The sequence below is a fragment of the Sminthopsis crassicaudata genome, chromosome 5 (assembly GCF_048593235.1).
Source record: "Sminthopsis crassicaudata isolate SCR6 chromosome 5, ASM4859323v1, whole genome shotgun sequence".
Classification (NCBI taxonomy): Eukaryota; Metazoa; Chordata; class Mammalia; order Dasyuromorphia; family Dasyuridae; genus Sminthopsis; species Sminthopsis crassicaudata.
The window spans coordinates 53,054,730-53,072,701 of NC_133621.1; the positions used below are offsets into that span (position 1 = coordinate 53,054,730).

At 36.8% G+C, this 17,972-nt stretch overlaps 1 protein-coding gene across 3 annotated transcripts in view; it reads left to right on the plus strand.

Annotated features, from left to right (window-relative positions):
- Positions 1–258: 258 nt before the first annotated feature.
- Positions 259–17,972, plus strand: part of STAM (signal transducing adaptor molecule) — a 59,325-nt gene continuing 41,611 nt past the window's right edge. The window contains exons 1-2 of one of the 3 annotated variants that reach the window (XM_074266726.1): positions 259–476; positions 16,478–16,562. In XM_074266726.1, coding sequence (XP_074122827.1) covers positions 260–476; positions 16,478–16,562 — 302 coding nt within the window. In that variant the 5' untranslated portion in view covers position 259. Of the gene's footprint in view, positions 477–16,477; positions 16,563–17,972 lie in introns of those variants that run through there. The other 2 variants (XM_074266727.1, XM_074266728.1) reach the window with 2 other exon arrangements.

The window sequence follows — 17,972 nt, forward strand, 5'->3', positions numbered from 1 at the left end:
CCCGAAGCAGCCCGGTAGCCGCTGCTCTCATCCTCCCTCCGCGGGACTGGGAGCGCACCCGCGTGGGGCGGCTGTCCGCGACGCGCCTGCAGGACCTCGCTCTCCTGGGAGCCGGCTCGAACGCCAAAGGAGAAAACGCAGGTCACGCTCGCGGCCAAGCACGGTTGTTTAAAAACAAGCTGAGAGAGTCGGTCAGCGGGAATTTTTTTCCCGGCTGAGGTTGGGAGCCGGCAGCGCGTGGGCACCCCCGCCTCCCGGCATGCCTCGCAGCCGAGGCCCCTGCCTCCCTGCTCCCCTCGTTGCTCCTCCCCGTTCGCGCCTCCCCTCTGGGCCGTTGCTACCTCCGCGGCGGTCGCCTTCGCCGGGGAGAGCCGAGGAGGCAGAGGAGGCGCTCACCGTGTCCGGGCGTCTCCGGGGAGGCGCCGGCGCCGCGGAGATGCCTCTCTTTGCCACCAACCCCTTCGACCAGGATGTGGGTAAGAGTCTCCAGGGCCGCCCTCGGACCCCGGCCTCCGGCCCCCGCAGCTGTCACCGGGCCCCGGGCGGGGCGGGGGGCGGCGGCCTATCCCCAGCGCCCGAGCCTGGCGCGCACCCCGGAGCTGCTCCGGCCTGGGGAGGAACCGCTTTTTGGGCGTGAGTGTAGACGGCCCCGGGGGCTCCAAAGTTGCTGCTCTAGTCTCGGGAAGGGCTTTCTTTTGTCGATTACACCCTGTTTACCTTTGTCTCCCTCATCTCCTTCCCTCTGGGAGCTCCTGGAGGTCTGGGACCTGTCCTTGTTTCTCCGGATTCCACCCGCCTGGGACAATGACTCGCATATCCTAGGCGCCTAATCAGTGCTTACTGACTACACGGGCTGGGCTCCTGGCGTCTCAGGCTTGAGAAATCGCGTTGGGAAAGGGGCTGGAGGATCTGACACTATCTCGTGGAACCTTCGGTCTTACTTTCTTTGTTTGTGATTTATTAAGCGCCTGCTGTGTGCAGGATGTTGTGCTTAGCTCCGGGGGCAAAAGACAGCCTCGGACACTGTTCGCGCCGATGACATGCGAACACGTAGGAAACAAGATAAATCAGTCTAGGACCATTTCTGTAACAGGTGTTTCAGGTTCTTCCTTAATCGGCGGGGTACAGAAAGAGGCAAAAGTGGGCCCTGCATTAGTTTGCAATCTAATAGCATGCCTGGGAATATATGCACAGTTAACTGTATGCAGGATAATGGGAAATAGTTAAAAGAGGGAAGGCGCTAGAATTTACGGGAGTGGGTTAAGGCTTCCTGTTAAGGTGAGGTTTTGGTTAGGATTTAATTTAAAAAAAGCCTGGGAAGTAAGTAGTCAGCGGAGAAAGGGCAGCATTCCAGACCTGGGGACAGCCCCAGGAAATAGAAAGCATGAGGAAAGAGTAGAGCTAGCAAGACTGGACTTGGGAGTTAGGAATTCGATTGAAAGCTGCTGCCGCTTTTTGTATACCCAATGCCTGACACATAGTGGCTGATAAATAAATGTTGAATGATAGATTGTAACCAGTCTCAATCACTATGTGTTTGACCATGGTTAATTACTTAACCTTAGTCTATTACTTAGGGGGATACTCTTACTGGGAAAGAATTCATATTAAGGAAAAGCTTCTGGCAGAAAGTGGAATTTTATCTGGAGCTCCAGGGAAGCCAGAAGGCTAAGAAGAGGACTAGAGCATTCCTTGGCATGGGGAGCCAGCGTGTGACAATGCAGGCGTTCTGGAGATAATATCATGTAGCGTTTATGGGACTTTGTTTTTTTTTTATTTTTATAATTATAATTTTTTTTTGACAGTAAATATGCATGAGTAATTTTTTTTTTTTAATGGGACTTTCTAAAGCAGTGGTCTTCAAACTTTTTAAATAGGGGGCTAGTTCACTATCACTAAAAACAGAAACTCACACTCTGTCTCAGCCCCTAAGCCCATTTGCCATAGGCTGAATAAACATCCTCAGCGGCTGCATCTGGCCCTTGGTCCATAGTTTGAGAACCCCTGGTCTTAAGTGTACAAACTCTATTAAAGACCTTATTTCATTTTGTCCTCTGACAATCCTAAGCAAGGTAGGGACTATTACTACCTCCATTCCACAGATGGCAAAACTGAGGCACAGAGACATACTTGTCAGTGGTCACTTAGCTAAGGAATGTCTAAAGAAAGATTCAAACTCAGCATTGTTTTAGGAACAGCCAGGAAGCCTGAGTCACTGGATTGTAGAAGATGTGGATAGGAATAAGGTATAAGAAGACTGGGAAGGTAGGAGGAGCTGAGTTTATGAAGAGCTTTAAAAGCCAATGGAGGATTTTTATATGCCATCTTTTAGTGTAACAAGAAGGCCACTGGAGTTTTATGGAACATCAGTGACATTGTCAGACCAAATAAGCGTGAATAAATGCTTTCTAAATGTCAGTTAATTTGTTGCTTTTTTACCACTTATGAGCCCACATTTGATAGAGGACTTTGGAACAGATGATAGCAGAAACAAGGGCAGATGGGTAGTAGTTTGGGGATAGAAGCTCAGACCTTAGAAGTTTTGTACCTTTGATAGGAAATCATTTGAAAAGATCTTTCTGTTGGGGAGTCTGAAAGGTGCTCATTTTTGTTGTAATTGGGTGGGTGGGGTTTCATTGATGGTTCCTGGAAGAGCGTTTAGTCTGATTTGGAAATGCCTTTGATAACTACACTTCACATAATTTCTCTGTGAGCGAACAGAAACAATGACGGCAATCCTATAAGGTAGAGTTGAATATTGTAATACAAAAAGTTAGACGTGAGGAAGAGGTTTGTGGTTCTTTGAAACTATAAAATAGTTATTTTCTGAAGGACTTTGATAATAATTATACCTCTGTAGCTTCTAGGTGTTGACTTTTGTCATTTTAAATTCCTTATAGCTGTTCATGTAAGAGTGTTCAATTTTAAATTTTGAACTAATTTTCTACTCATCTTGATTTTTAAAGCAGCTACTTGGGACTCTGAGAGTTATAGGTATGAAAAAGTTACATGACTGAAGACCTACATTATTAGCTGCAGGCTTAATTTTTCAGTTATCAGTAGTGACCTTTGGTGAAAAGTGCCTTTGTAGAGGTTATCCAGTTTGTCAAGTGACATTTATTTTGGTCTTGGCACTGTGCTAAACCCTGGGGAAATAAAGGAATAAAAACACCAGTCCCTTCTCTCTAACCAGTAAAGACAACACCCAAAAAGAAACTGAAAAACAAAGAAGTGGGGGGAAGGGGGAATGTCTGTCCCTGCTTATCTCCAAGATTTGAGGGAAGCTCACCATTGTCCACATCTGAAGGAGAAGGATGTGTGCTGAAAATTCATTGAGTAGTGGAAGTGTCACCATCAGGTTTGTTCTTAGGAACAAGCAGTATAACAGGTGAATGGAGGATTGCCTTAGGAGAGACTTTTGTCCAGGACACCAGCCAGTAGGCTGTTGCGGTAGTCCTGTGGGAAGTACTGAAAGCCTACTCCAGGGTGGTAGCAGTATTGGAGGAGAGAAGGGGACCTGTTGGAAAGATCATTGGAAGGCAAAACTTTGGCCATGAATTGGATTGGATTGGGGGAGGGGAAGTATAGATAAGAAATGAAAGACAGTTAAAGAGTCAGGAATGATACCTAGGTGTCTCTTGCAGACCTAGAAGAATGAAAGGATGTTCTTTTCAGTAATAATAGGGAAGTTAGAAAGAGGGGGTGGTGAGGTTGAAGGAAAAGATAAGAGGGTCAGTTTTGAACATGTTGAATTTAACATGTCCACTGAACAATCCAGTTGGAAATGTCTAACAAAACAGTTGGAAAGGTGAGACTGGAGGTCAGCAGGGAGATTAGGGCTAGATAAGTAGATTTAAAATCATCAGCATGGAGATAATAAGTGAATCCATGGGAGCTGATAAGATGATCAAGTGAAATAGAATAGAGGAAGAAGAGAAGAGAACCTGTTGAAAATCCAGACTTAGCCGGCAGGATATGAATGAATGATGATCCAGGAGAGAATGAAGAGGAGCTTTCAGATAGGAGGAGGAAAACCAGGAAGGAGTAGTGTTTTAAAAAACCTAGAGAGAAGAGAAGATCAAAGGGAGAGATTGATCAACAGAAATTAAGTAATCCAAAAAAGATCCTAAAGGCAGAAAGCCTGTCTAAGTAGAGAATCAGGTTATTTGACTCAGAATTAGTAAATAATTCTCTTACACCACAAACTTGTCAGTTAAGAGTATTATTTTAATATTTCTTCTTTGTATAGTACTATTCTAGGCAATATAAGTGTGAAATACGGTTCTGTCTTATAAAGATTTTATAATAAAAGTTTGTCAGGTAAGTGCTAGGTCATTATTACAATATAACCTAGTAGATAATAAAGCCTTCTGTTCATAACTGTCAAGAGTCCAGCATTTCTTTTTTTCTTATTCATTTGTGTAGGGATTTAGTAAAACTAAACGTCCTTCAGTGGGACAACTCATGGAGAACTGAGATATTTGGTGACTTGATCTTGGTCACACACATAACTTATATGTGTTAGAAGCATTTGACAGTCTCCCTGACTCTATGGATTTATATGTTAGAATTGATATCCACAGATTTAAATGCTGGAAGAAATCCTGAGATCAGAGATCATGCAGAAGTTGGAACCATGGCACCCTGTCAGCACCTAAGTTGGTTTTTTTACATATTTAAATAAAGCCTTGTTTAAATGGGTTTTTAAAAAAATAATTTGGCTGTCCTCAGGTTGTTTTTTGACCCCTGCATCCAATTTATTTGTTCTGCCAATAGGTACCTAAGATCTAGGGAAATAAAGAGTCTTTCCAAAGTTGTACAAATAGAAAGTGGCAAAGTGGGTAATAGAAAGTGGCAAAGTGGGTCTCAGAGCCCTGGTCTTCTCACTCCATATTCAACACTTTTTACTATAATATGCTGTGTATGCTTTGAGATTTTTTCACAAATTGAAAATACTTTTAAAAAATTTTGGAATGCATTTTGTGAAATTTACTTTCAAGGAGCAATCATTTTAGCTTTAGCTTTTGAGAAAAAGTAACATTTTCTGAGAAATGATTTAAAATATGTGTTGAAATAGGACTTATTTCAAAGAAGAGGCTTATTTACTTGTTAATTGAGCACTAAATTTAGAGCTTTATAAAATATATTTAAAGTTCTTGCTCCCCAAGTTGCTGTTTGCCTCTTCCTTTTCGAAAAGGACCATAACATCAAGAGGGTGGTATCATGACTTGCAAATAAATTGAAGTGAGGGAGGGCCGGGCAAAGTCACCAGCCTCACATTTCCCTCCTGAATCTTTTGAGTCCAATGACAAGAAAAAGATCAGGATAACTAGAGATGACCTTAGATGAAGTGAGAGACCTGAACCTTTTTCAGCTAAGTCAATGATTAAGACTAGGTAAGAACTGAGACAGAGAATGGTCTCTTTGCTACATGAAGGTTTATATTCTAAAACTACATTGGCATTTTATTATACTTTCCCTAGAATTCACAAAGTATAAGAATAGAAAATAGGGAAGATGGTGAGATCATCCCATTATAAAGGTGGACTCAAGTGTTATATTACAAAATACTATGGTTTGTAATAAGAGTATTTTAGGGGATTTACTAAGAAATCAGTATTTTGTTTTCTACCTTGGTAAAGAAATTAAACCAGAAATAGTATATATATTCCAAGGAGTCAGTTTAGAATAGTATTTAGAGGACCAGCCTAAAGGACAGAGAATTGGGTTCAGGTACTGCCTCTTGGCACATAGTAGCTGAGTGATCAGCAGCAAGTCACTTGATCTTTACTTGTAACCATGCCACTCTTTTAAAACTCTAGATTGTGAAACAGTTGTCTTTGTTTTTCTAGATTCCTAGTGGGGATTTTCTGAGAGCTTCTTGTACTGATGAAATCAAGAAAGAATTTTGTTTTTGGTCACAAGACTGCCTCCTTACCCCTTTCTCTTCCAAGAAAGAAAATTGTATTCAATTTAACAAATGTTTATTGAATGCCTACCATGTCAGAGGCACTGGGGATTAAAAAAAAATTGAACAATCCTTCCCTTTAGGGAACTTATTGGGGAGAAACAATAGGCATTTGGAAAACTGAAAACATGTGTCTATGACTTTTGGGGAGAGGACAATAACAACCGTAGAAATGGTTTTGGACTTATGTATTATTTGAGCTGAGCTTTGAAGGAAAATACAAATTTTCTGAGATTTGAGGAGAAAGCAGAGATGATATATCATGTGAATAGCAAGCAAGCTAGTGTGGTTGTATTTTGGAATGCATGTAAAACAGAAATGTGGAACCAGGTTAGTTACTACCAAGGTAGTTAAATATGATAGTTTGGGAGTTCAGGGATCAGGCAAGACTTCATGTTGAAGATGGTGCTTGACCTATGTCTTAGGAATGAGGAGGACTCAAAGGCGGAGATGAGAAGGGAATATATAGGTTTGTGGACAGCCAGATCAAAGATATGGAGAGAGAGGATGGAGTTTTGGATGTGAGGCCAGTTTGGCTGGATTGTAATTTTAGAGAGGAAGTAGAGAAGCTGGGAAGATAGTTGGGGAAAGCAAAACAGAGGAGTTTATATTTTATTACATAGAGAATTGAAAAGCCATTGTTGGTGATGAGTAGGGTAATCACATGGTCAGGTCTGCATTTAAAAAATCTTTGACAGCTGTACTTAGGATGGGTTGAAGTGAAGAGATTTTATTCAGTAGGCCTAAATTAAGGTGGTGGCTTTAGGACTAGAGAGAAGGATTTGCATTGGAGAGATGTGATAAAAGTAGAAAAGGAAAGATTTGGCAATTGATTGAATATGTAGAGTGAGTAAGAGTTACAAGTTGAAGATAATGCTGAGTTTGCAAACATGGGATATGATGATGCTTTTGAAAGAAATATACAGTAGGCAGAGTTTGGGGGAAAGATGAATTTAGCTTTTTATGTGATCAGTTTAAGGTGTCTTCATGAAATATAGTTTGAAATGTTTGTCCAGTTGATGATCTGGAAGTGAAGCTTAGAGGAGAGACTGGGGCCAAAAAAAAAAAAAAAAGTACATTATTATGTTACTGATTGCTATATATCTTTTTTTATTTTTTAAATCTATAGAAAGTGAGACAGGAGGAGGAGGTAGGAAGACAGGGAGAGGGAAAAGGGAGGAAAGGAATAACTTAGGGAGCAAATTCCTTGCTCAAGGGGGTTGAAAAACATGAATTTGTAATGTAACCAGTAAATATGGTTGTGAGTTAGAGCTGAGGAAGGCAGAGGGTGGGAATAAACCAGTTCTCTGGGGTTTAGCAAAAGAAGAGGATTATTAGGACTAGAAAGTGAGAGATTTGAGAGCACAGGATAGTATAGAGTTACATGGCTAACTAATATTGAGATTGAAGGAGGAACTAAAATGAAGTCCGGTCTTGTGTTCTGGATAAATGATGGGGATAGAGGGGTAGAATGAAGGTATAAAGCATAAGATTTAATACATTTTATTTGGTGTATTATTTATAGGCATTTATACACATACACACATTATATGGAAGTACTTAGGAGTGCTTCCTATAAGCTTTGTGATGTACAGGCTAATATGTTCAAGTGAAAGAAGTTTGCTGTGATCTAGTTGAGGAGATAAGGCTAACAAGAAAAATTTTGTTATTTATAAGTTGTAAAGTGTTAGTAAAGAAAGACTTAAAGTGCTCATTTGAACTGTGCTTAAAAAGTTACCAAATTGTGCATATACCCTTTGATCCAGCAGTATTTCTACTGGGATTATATCCCAAGGAAATCTTAAAGGAGGGAAAGGGAGACCCACATGTGCAAAAATGTTTGTGTCCCTCTTTGTGTAGTGGCAAGAAACTGGAAACTGATTGGATACCCATCAATTGGAGAATGGCTGAATAAATTATGGTACATGAATGTTAGGGAATATTATTGTTCTGTAAGAAAGGACCAGCAGGAGGATTTCAGAAAGGCCTGGGGAGACTTAAACAAATGGATGCTAAGTGAAATGAGCAGAACCAGGAGATCATCATACACGGCAACAAGAAGATTATAAGATGGATATGGTTCTCTTCAATAATGAGATGATTCAAACCAGTTCCAATTGTTCAGTGGTGAAGAGAACCATCTACACCCAGAGAGAGGACTGGTCTCTGTTGTTGTTTGATTGCATTTTGTTTTCTTTCTCAGTTGTTTTTTTTTTTTTTTTTTTTTTTTTCCTTGATCCAATTTTTCTTGTGCAGCAATACAACTATAACTACCTATACATACATTAGATTTAACATATATTGTAACATATTTAACATGTATTGGACTACTTGCCATCTAGGGGAGGGGAGAGGGGAAGGAGGGAAAAATTTGTTACAGAAGGATCAATGTTAAAAAATCACCCATCCATGTTTTGTAAATAAAAAGCTTTAATAAAAAAAAAAAATTAAAAAAAAGACAACGTGCTCTAAGAATTTTGAGAAGTGAGAAGTTATAGGTTGGAATAATGAGGATGCTTTTGACTTATTCTTAAATGATAGGCAGGTTCTATTGAGGGGGAATGGAGTATGAAGAAGGAAGTATCTAACAATAGGATATGATTATTCTGAATGTAAATTTATAGTATATCATCTTCTAGGAAAAGCTAGGTTAAAGCCTTTTCTGGTCCTGTCAACTATTAGTACTTTCTATTTCCTCAGATAATCTGAATTCTCATTTGTTTGGTTCACTGCACACTTTGTATTGTATCTATCACTGTATTATTCCTCTAGTAGAATGTGAGTTTCATGAAATCAGTGATTATTTCATTTTTATCTTTGTATCCCCAAGGTCAAGTATGGTGCATTTACATAGTAAATGCTTAATATTTGTCAAATTGACTCAAAAAATGAAGAAGTCAGAAGTGTCAAATACAAGAGAAACTTAAGGAGCATAGGAACTGAAGGCATTGATTTGACAGTCAAATCATCATTATTTTATTCTAGGCATCTTAACAAATTTAAACTTTATTTTTCATTTTCATTGAGCTATTTTTTGGTATCTCTTTTATATGTGTAACTTCCCTATCTAGATAACTAGCCACCTCAAATATTTTAAAAGCCTTTTCTCAGTCCTCATTAGTGCTTCTAATTTAGGCTTTACAGTAAAGCTAGATTAGAAATGGTTTTGAATTGTACAAGTCAGTTTGCTTGGGTAAATTATTTAATTTCAAAAGAATCTTGACTGTAAAATGAATAATTGTGAAGCATTTTAAATTCTTTTGAAAAAGTATTTAATATTATTCCAACGTTATTTTTTGTCTTTTGTCTTTTCTATAAGGCTTGTTTATTAGAAATAATTATCTAGCAGTTTGTGTTCTAATTTTTAAAAAGTTGTTAAATTTATTTTTGATGTCTGAAAAAAATCTGTTTATTGCCACCACCTATTTTATTTTCCTTGATTGATATTGATTTCCTTGATATTATTGATAATAAGTTATTAAATAGCTACTTAATGATATAAATCTAGAATTAGAATCAAGACGTACTTTCTATTTCTGCCTAATTTCCCATTTTGGTTAAATGCTTTCTTCACTTAATGCATAGACCAAAGGAAAGTATCACCGAAGTCCTTGTTGCTATCAAATGGTTTAACAGCAGAAACCACTATGGATTTACTAATGGAAATGAAATTAAGAAGTATTACCATCTAGTATTACCATTTGAGTTCCAAACCAGAGGAAAAGACTTAGTCCTTATTGTACTACAGGTCCTCTACTCTCGTTTGGAATTCAAGTTTTTTGTATTCCTATGTGTGTTTTCTGCCTATAGTAGAAAGATTAAGACTACCTTGCATATGATTTCAGGATGCCAGGACTGATTGTACAGATGTGAGTCATTTACAAAGAAGTGAAAATTGAGCCAATGGGAGCTGGTGAAGTCATTAAGAAAGAATAAAGGAAAAGAAGACAACCCAAGAGAAAGTGGGTAAACAGTGTTGTTGGGTTATGGGCTATATATAGTAAGTGAGACTGAGAGGAATGGCCAAATGAGTAGGAAAAGAAACAATAAGGCAAGGTCCCAAAAAGGAGAAAGTAATCAGGAAGAAAGGGAAGGTCAATAACATCAAATACTGAGAGGAAGAGGAGGATTGAGAAGAAACCATTAGATTTGGTCATTTGAAAATCAGGAATAACTTTGGAGAGAGCAATGCTAGTTTAGTGATGAGATTTGGAAGAGGTTGAGAATTAAGAGGAAAGGAAGTAGAAGCCAATGACTATATTCAGCATTTTTGTAGACGTTTGTGAAAGGGAGAAGACAAGCAGGAGAGTGTGTGTGTGTGTGTGTGTGTGTGTGTGTACATGCACTCATGTTTTAAACACACAAATACATATTTTTAAAAATTTAAATAGTTTTTAATTATCAGATATATGCATAGGTAATTTTACAACATTGGCAATTGCCAAACCTTTTGTGCTAATTTTTCCCCTCCTTCCCCTTCCCCCACCATGGCAGGTTAACCATTACATGTTAAATATGTTAGAGTATAAATTAAATACAATATATGTATACATGTCCAAACAGTTGTTTTGCTGTACAAAAAGAATCAGACTTCAAAATAGTGTACAATTAGCCTGTGAAGGAAATCCAAAATGCAGGTGGACAAAATTAGAGGAATCGGGAATGCTATGTAGTGGTTCATAGTCATCTCCCAGAGTTCTTTTGCTGGGTTCAGTTCATTACTGCTCTATTGGAACTGATTTGGTTCATCTCATTGTTGAAAATGGCCATGTCCATCAGAATTGATCATCATATAATATTGTTGTTGAAGTATACAACAATCTCCTGGTCCTGCTCATTTCACTCAGTATCAGTTCATGTAAGTATCTCATGGCCTTTTTGAAATCATCCTGTTGGGTCATTTCTTACAGAACAATAATATTCCATAATATTCATATACCACAATTTATTCAGCCAATCTCCAATGACGGGCATCCACATAGTTTCCAGTTTCTAGCCACTACAAAGAGGGCTGCCACAAATATTCTTGCACATACAGGTCCCTTTCCCTTCTTTAAGACCTCTTTGGGATACAAACCCAGTAGCAACACTGCTAGGTCAAAGGGTATGCACAGTTTGATAACTTTTTGAGTATAGTTCCAAATCATTCTCCAGAATGGCTGGATGTATTCACAGTTCCACCAACATTGTATCAGTGTCCTTTGTTTTCCCACATCCCCTCCAACATTCTGCTTTACCTTTCCCAGTCATTCTAGCCAATCTGACAGGACAATTACATATTTTAAAAATATTTTTCCCTATTGCTCAGCTGTGTATAAATAGAAAACTAAAAAAGTGCCTTCAACAGTTCAAACTACCTTGTTTTTCAGCTGTGGAAATTAAAAGCCCCAAGAAGTGAAATTAGTTTCCCAAGCTGGCTTAGACCTCATGTCCTCTTAGCTATCAACTCATCACTCTTTACCATTACCATCACTTATTACCATTAAATTCTTTATTTGTGACTTTGAAAACACAACTGGAGTCTTATTATTGGTAGCAGTCATGCTAGCCATATCTGTACCATTTATCTTTTTTCACAGCCAGACCCTAATGAAACCTTACATGGAATATTGAAGTAGACTATTGACTGGTTTATCTGCTTCCATTTCTTAGTTTTTTTTGTTTTTTTTTTCCCTAACCCTGTCCTTCTACATCTTTTTCACTCACTGCAAACAAATTACTATTCCTAATATGCTGTTTTAATCATGTCATTCTCTTGCTCAGAAAACTTGAAGTATTTTCTATTGTCTACCAAATAAAGTCCAGACTTCTTAATCTATGATTGTATTGTATTCCTTTTACAAAGGAATAAGTAAAATTATTATGACATTAAATATTTTGAAAATGTTCTATCTCCTCACTTTCTGAACTTTCAATGCATTTTATATCACTGTGATGTATCACAGTGCCTTTTCTTATGCTGCTATCATACTTATTAAATTAAATTTTAAAAGAGAAAGAAGAGAAACAGCAAACAGATCGGTAAATTGAAAAAAAAATCTGGAAATATGTATACAATATTCCACATTTAAGAACTTTTGACTTCTGTAAAATAGTTAGGAAACTGAGGGAGGTGTCTTGTATACTTTTTGTAAAACCATGTTTCTTATTTGTGATTTTGCAGCATTTATTTTCATTTGCTGATTTTAGTAGTCATTGTCTATATTGTTTTCCTGGCTCTGCTTGCTTTACTTTACATTAATTCATATAAGAACTAATGCTTTTCTGTATTGATCATTTTTTCTTGTGACAGTATTATGTCCTGTTACATACATGTACCACAATTTGTTTAGTCATTCCACAATGGATAAGCATCTACTTTGTTTCCAATTCTTTGCTACCACAAAAAAGTACTACTATAAGTGTGGTATATGTGAGGACTTAGAAAAAATGACCTCACAGAATATTGGTAGTAGTAGAATATTAAGAATTGGTAGTAATAGAGTCAAAAGATATGGTCATTTTACTTACATGATTTTCATAATTCCAATTTGATTTCCAGAATGGTTGTGATATAAAATTCCACCAAAAATTCACTAGTGGGCCTCTCATTTTGCAACCCCTCAGACATTGACACTTTCTTTCATTTGTCATATGTACCAGTTCGGTAGATAAGAGATGAAATTTCAGCATTGTTTTAATTTGGTTACATTAGATTCGTAAGCTCCTTGAAGGCAGGGGAATGTCTTTTGCTTATTTTTGTATCTCCAGTATTTAACAGAATGTCTGGAATATAGTAGATTTTAAATAAATATTTATTTTATTTTCCTCTTATTGATTTGGAGCATTTTTTCATATGGTTGACAGGAATGTGTAATTGTTCTTTTGAAAACTCTTTGTTGGGGCAGCCAGATGGCACAGTGGATAGAGCACCAGCCTTGAATTCAGGAGGACTGGAGTTCAAATCTGGTGTCAGACACTTAACACTTCCTAGCTGTGTGACCCTGGGCAAGTCACTTAGCCCCAGCCTTGGGGGGGGGGGGGGAACACTTTGTCCTATCTTTTGAAAAAAATGCCCTTTCTCATATTTATTATTATTTATGCCTTCTACCCCTATGTTCAATAAATGTTTCTGTTGCATTGATTGAGGAAGTGTAATATGGTCGATTTGATAAAAAGAGTTCAGTTCAAACTCAGGCTCTGCTACTTACTAATTGCTGATGTTCTTCAACCTTTCTTACCATTCAGTTTCTTCTGCAATTGAGAAGATATTTTAATTTATTTTGAGAAAAATTCAGCATTCCAAGGTACAATACAAGGAAGGGTTGGAGTATCATCAGACATAACAGCACAAGACAGAAGCTAGTAGAGAAAAAGTAAAGTAAAGCAAGCAAGCTTTATTGAAAGGAAATACAATACAATGGAGAGGAAGGGCCATTAGGGATGATGGAAACAGGTATGATCTGCTGGGGAGTCATTGCAAGGTATCACCAAAGCCAGCAAATCCTGATGAGTTTTTATAGGATTCAAATACAACCAGACTTTGGATAGCAAAGATGAAGGGCCTGGCATGTACGTCAAAGATCTGAGACTAGTGCTGATTCATGTTAATTCACATAAGGAGGGGAAGGCGGGAAGGCAGGGGAGAATCTGGGGAATTGACTGTTGATTTTTAGATTCCCTGAAATGGAGCTTTCAATCCTTACAATATATCTTATTCTGGTAAGATAACTTGGGAAATTTGATTCCGGGCTTTAATGCTACTGAAGTCTTTCCACTAGCGTTTAGGTGAAATAAGCTCCAAGTCAGTAGCTATCTCTAAATCTATGACCTTATGATTCTCTAAGCTAGGTTTTCCAAATATGTTATATGCATATATCTGGGGTATGAGAAGCTTATCAAAGAGGATACAGGAAATATTTGGTAAATAATTTGTTAATCTGTTGAAATGTTTCACTGAAGTGCTTATTGTGTGCCAGATACTATGTTAAGCACTTAGTTCACAAAAATAGTAATATTAGAGAAAGCAAATAGCTTCTCTGTGAATTAGGATTTGCTGATACTATACAAAGAATTAAATTTATTGAATTGACAATAAATAGAATCAAGGATCTCATCCATTAATTTATTTAACTTTGCTTTAAAAAACATTTAATAACTATATGGTACTAAAATATGTGTTGAAGTTTTTAAATTAAAAATTAATACTTTAATTTTGTTTCTTGTGTGCACGTGCATGGTAAATTCTAGAATTTCCTTTCATTTTTGAATAGGGGATACAGAAAAGGCATACCAAAAATCAAGTCAGAAAAAAGTTGGGATGAACGCTGTCAATGGAATATTTATAAGTGCTTTTTCTGTATAAGACACTGTTACATTTTGTGATTAAGGAATAAATTCAGTTATGTGGAGTTTTTTTTTTTCCCTCCATATAGACTGAAATATGTCTGAAATAGTATCATAACTTAATGGGAAAATATCATTTTACATATAGATTTTCATTTACACAACATCTAAAACTAGGTATGTTGTTTATAATTTTATGTAGTTAAAGTACTTGGGGAAATAAAAAAAATGAATTACAAAGATATTTAGAATAATTGAAACTATTTTGATTTACCTTTAACATCTTCATTCCGTTAAATCTTCAATCTCTGTCTGTTGGCTACTTTCCTACTGCCTTCATACCTATGTATGTATATATGTATGTATGTATACTCAAAAAACCCTCACTTGACTCATCCATCTATACTAGTAGCACTTAGACCCATCTAACTATCCTTGCCTCAGAATCTTTTCCTTTCACTCTCTCACAGTCTGTCTTCCAGCCACAACATTCAATCAAGACTATTCTCTTCAAAGTTACTAACAATCTCTCAATTGCCAAATTTAATGGCCTTTTCTCAATTCTCATCCATCTTATATCTCTATAGCTTTGGTGTTCATAGTCCTTTTTTTTTTTTTTTTTTTTTTTCTTCTTTTTTCTCTTCTCTCTAAGTTTTTGTGATACTGCCTTCATCTCCTATATATATCTAAATCTCTCCTTTGAGCTATATCTTTATCCAGTGAAATCTGATCAGCTTAGATTTTTCACACGGGGCTCTTCCTGGATCCTCTTTTCTTCATCTATAATATTTCAATTGGTGATCCCATCATCTCCCATGGATTTAATTATTATCACTATCCTGATGATTCTCCAATCTACCCCTAATTTCTGCTGATCTCCAGTTTCACATTTCCTACTGTTTATTACACATTTCAAAGTGGACTATCCTGTAGTTATCTTAAAATCAGTTTATCTAAAACTAAATGTATTACTTTTCTTCCAAGTCCTCCCTTCTTCCTAATAAGATATATATAATCCTATATAGGATTGTAGAATCCTATATAATATATATGTGTGTGTAGAATCCTATATAGGATTTTAGAATCCTATATATAATATATACATTATATATATTAGATATATGTTATATATCTAATATATGTAAATTCCCTATTACAGCTGAGAGGACCACCATCCTTTTATGGGGCAACCTTGATGTTATTCTTTACTCTCTTTCACCCAGTTTCAACCCATCTGGACTATTGAAATTTGTTGGTTTCCCTGCCACAAGTCTTTCCCCATTGCAGTCCATCTTCCATTAAGCATCAAAGTGATCTTCCCAAAGCATAGCCTGACCATGGTGTTCATTATTGTTTTTGTTATGTTCATCTTGGCATAAGATACTGGGATACTTGCCCATTTTTTTCTTCATTGCTTGACCATGATAACTTGTCCTCAATAAAACCAAGTGACTGTCACTAATTGGATTTATTTAAAACCTTCAATTTGATATTCAGAGTCCTTTATAACTCCCTCTGCCTTAACTTTATTTCTTATAAGTAATTATGTGATTCTGCCACTCATGATGCTTCTGTTCCTCCAGCAAAATACTTGATCTTCTGATTCTTGGCTTTTCTATTACCTGTACTGTTTACTTGGAATGCTCTCATATACAACTCTTAGCTTCCTTGAAGTCACAGCTAAAATTCCACTTTTTATGAGAAGTCTTTTTTGATCCATAATACCGCTAAAGCCTTTTCACCGTTGATTTTCTCTAGTTTATTGTCTATGTAGTTTATTTATATAGTTGTATTTATGTTATCTCATTAAATTGTGAGCTCCTTTAGAAGGTAAACTATCTTTAGCCTTTCTGTGTATCCTCAATCATTTAGCACATAGTAGAAAGTTAATAAATATTTATTGATTTAACTTTTTATTTATTGCTGTTATTAACCATATTTGAAACTTGAAAGGAGTTAAAGAACTATAATCGACCATAAATTGTGAGCTTTACTATTTCAGTAGGTAAAAATCTCTAGTCAGTTCTTAATAATGAAATATAAGTAAACTATTGTTGATTATTCCATTTTGGTTGTAACATTTTTACAACATACTTTATGTATCTAACAAAATATATTCTAACAACTTGATTACAAAACATTAATTATTAATACATTTATTCTATTCTGTTTTTAAACTAACAGAGAAAGCAACCAGTGAGATGAATACTGCTGAAGACTGGGGCCTTATCTTGGATATTTGTGATAAAGTAGGACAGTCTCGAACTGGGTAAGTATAGACTTCCTGGGGATTTCCATTCATTTTCTCTCATATTTAAGGTACTACAGTAACAGTAGTGATTAATGTAGATAGATTAGACACTGTAATATAATTTGATTTCTAAGAAATTTCTAGGAATTTTTTAAATGTCTATTAGAACACTGAAGGATTTTGATTTTAGTCTAAATAAGGACTTTCTTTGCATGGCACTATGCTTGTTTTAGTGAATAATAGTTGTTTAAAAGTAACACTGGACTGAATGTACAAAGAAACAAGCATTGCGTTCTGGGTTTGCCAATTAATGTAATCATTAGTTCCCCTTTCCCTCCCCCCAATAATACTGTCACCATTTGTTAGGATTACTAAGTGAGAACTGAGGTTGTCTGGATAGTTACAAGGTGAGAACTCAGGTTGACTTGATAGAGGGGGCAAGCTCATTGGCTGGGGTGGTTCTTCCCAGAAGCCCTTGCATTATCCCACGCCCATTCTCTGGGAGAATAAAAGAGAGGACTCTCAGAGAAAGAAGAGGACTCTGAATTGCATCAGGCCTGACGGTGCTCTCTGCAGGAAGGGAAGTCACTTCTTTGGACAAGAGTTAACAGCAACTGCCTGGAGACAACGGTTCGTTACAGGAAGAAGAATCTGTCGGAGAGATTTGAGTAGACACAGCAGATCTCTTCCCAGAGAGTGATCCAGCAGCTTCTAGAGACGACAGCTCGCTACAACCATTTACTAATTGAATTTATCTATCATATTTGTCTCAAATAAATTATTAGTCTTATCTTGATTTTGTAGAATCATGAGACAAGAGAAAAAAATTGTTAGAATTTGGATTCATAGGGTGACTTTATCCTTTCTGAATTAAAGGACTGCCTTTAGTAGTAATAGAGTTTACCATTCTAATCTCTGTTCTTCATCATAATCAACAATTTTTATATACCTTTTTAATGTATTGTTCATCATTTTACTCTGCTACGCCTAAAGACTGTGCAAAGATAAAATTTAATAGTGTTAATAGTTTGAAGAAGTTTTTCTGACTGTCATGACAGATCATAGGTCATAGAAATTACTGAAATTGCGTTTTTATTTTGGATGTATATGTGATTGTATCTTTCAACAACACATTGCAGTTTAGTTCAATTTGAAAAATAATTTTCAATACCTATGAAGTATCAGGTACTGTGCACTGCGGATACTTTTAAAAACAAAAAATGAAACAGTCCCTGTGATCCAGGATCTTTTTATAGTCTACTGGTGACAGGGGGAACCACAGAAGCTCATATAAGAAACATGAGTACTAATAACTGGGGGAATTGAGATGAGTTTATTGGTGATAGTGCTTGAGCTTAGACTTAAAGGTATCTAGAGATGTCAAAAAGCAGAAGTGAATGAGGAAAAGCCCTTGCAAGAGAGATGAAT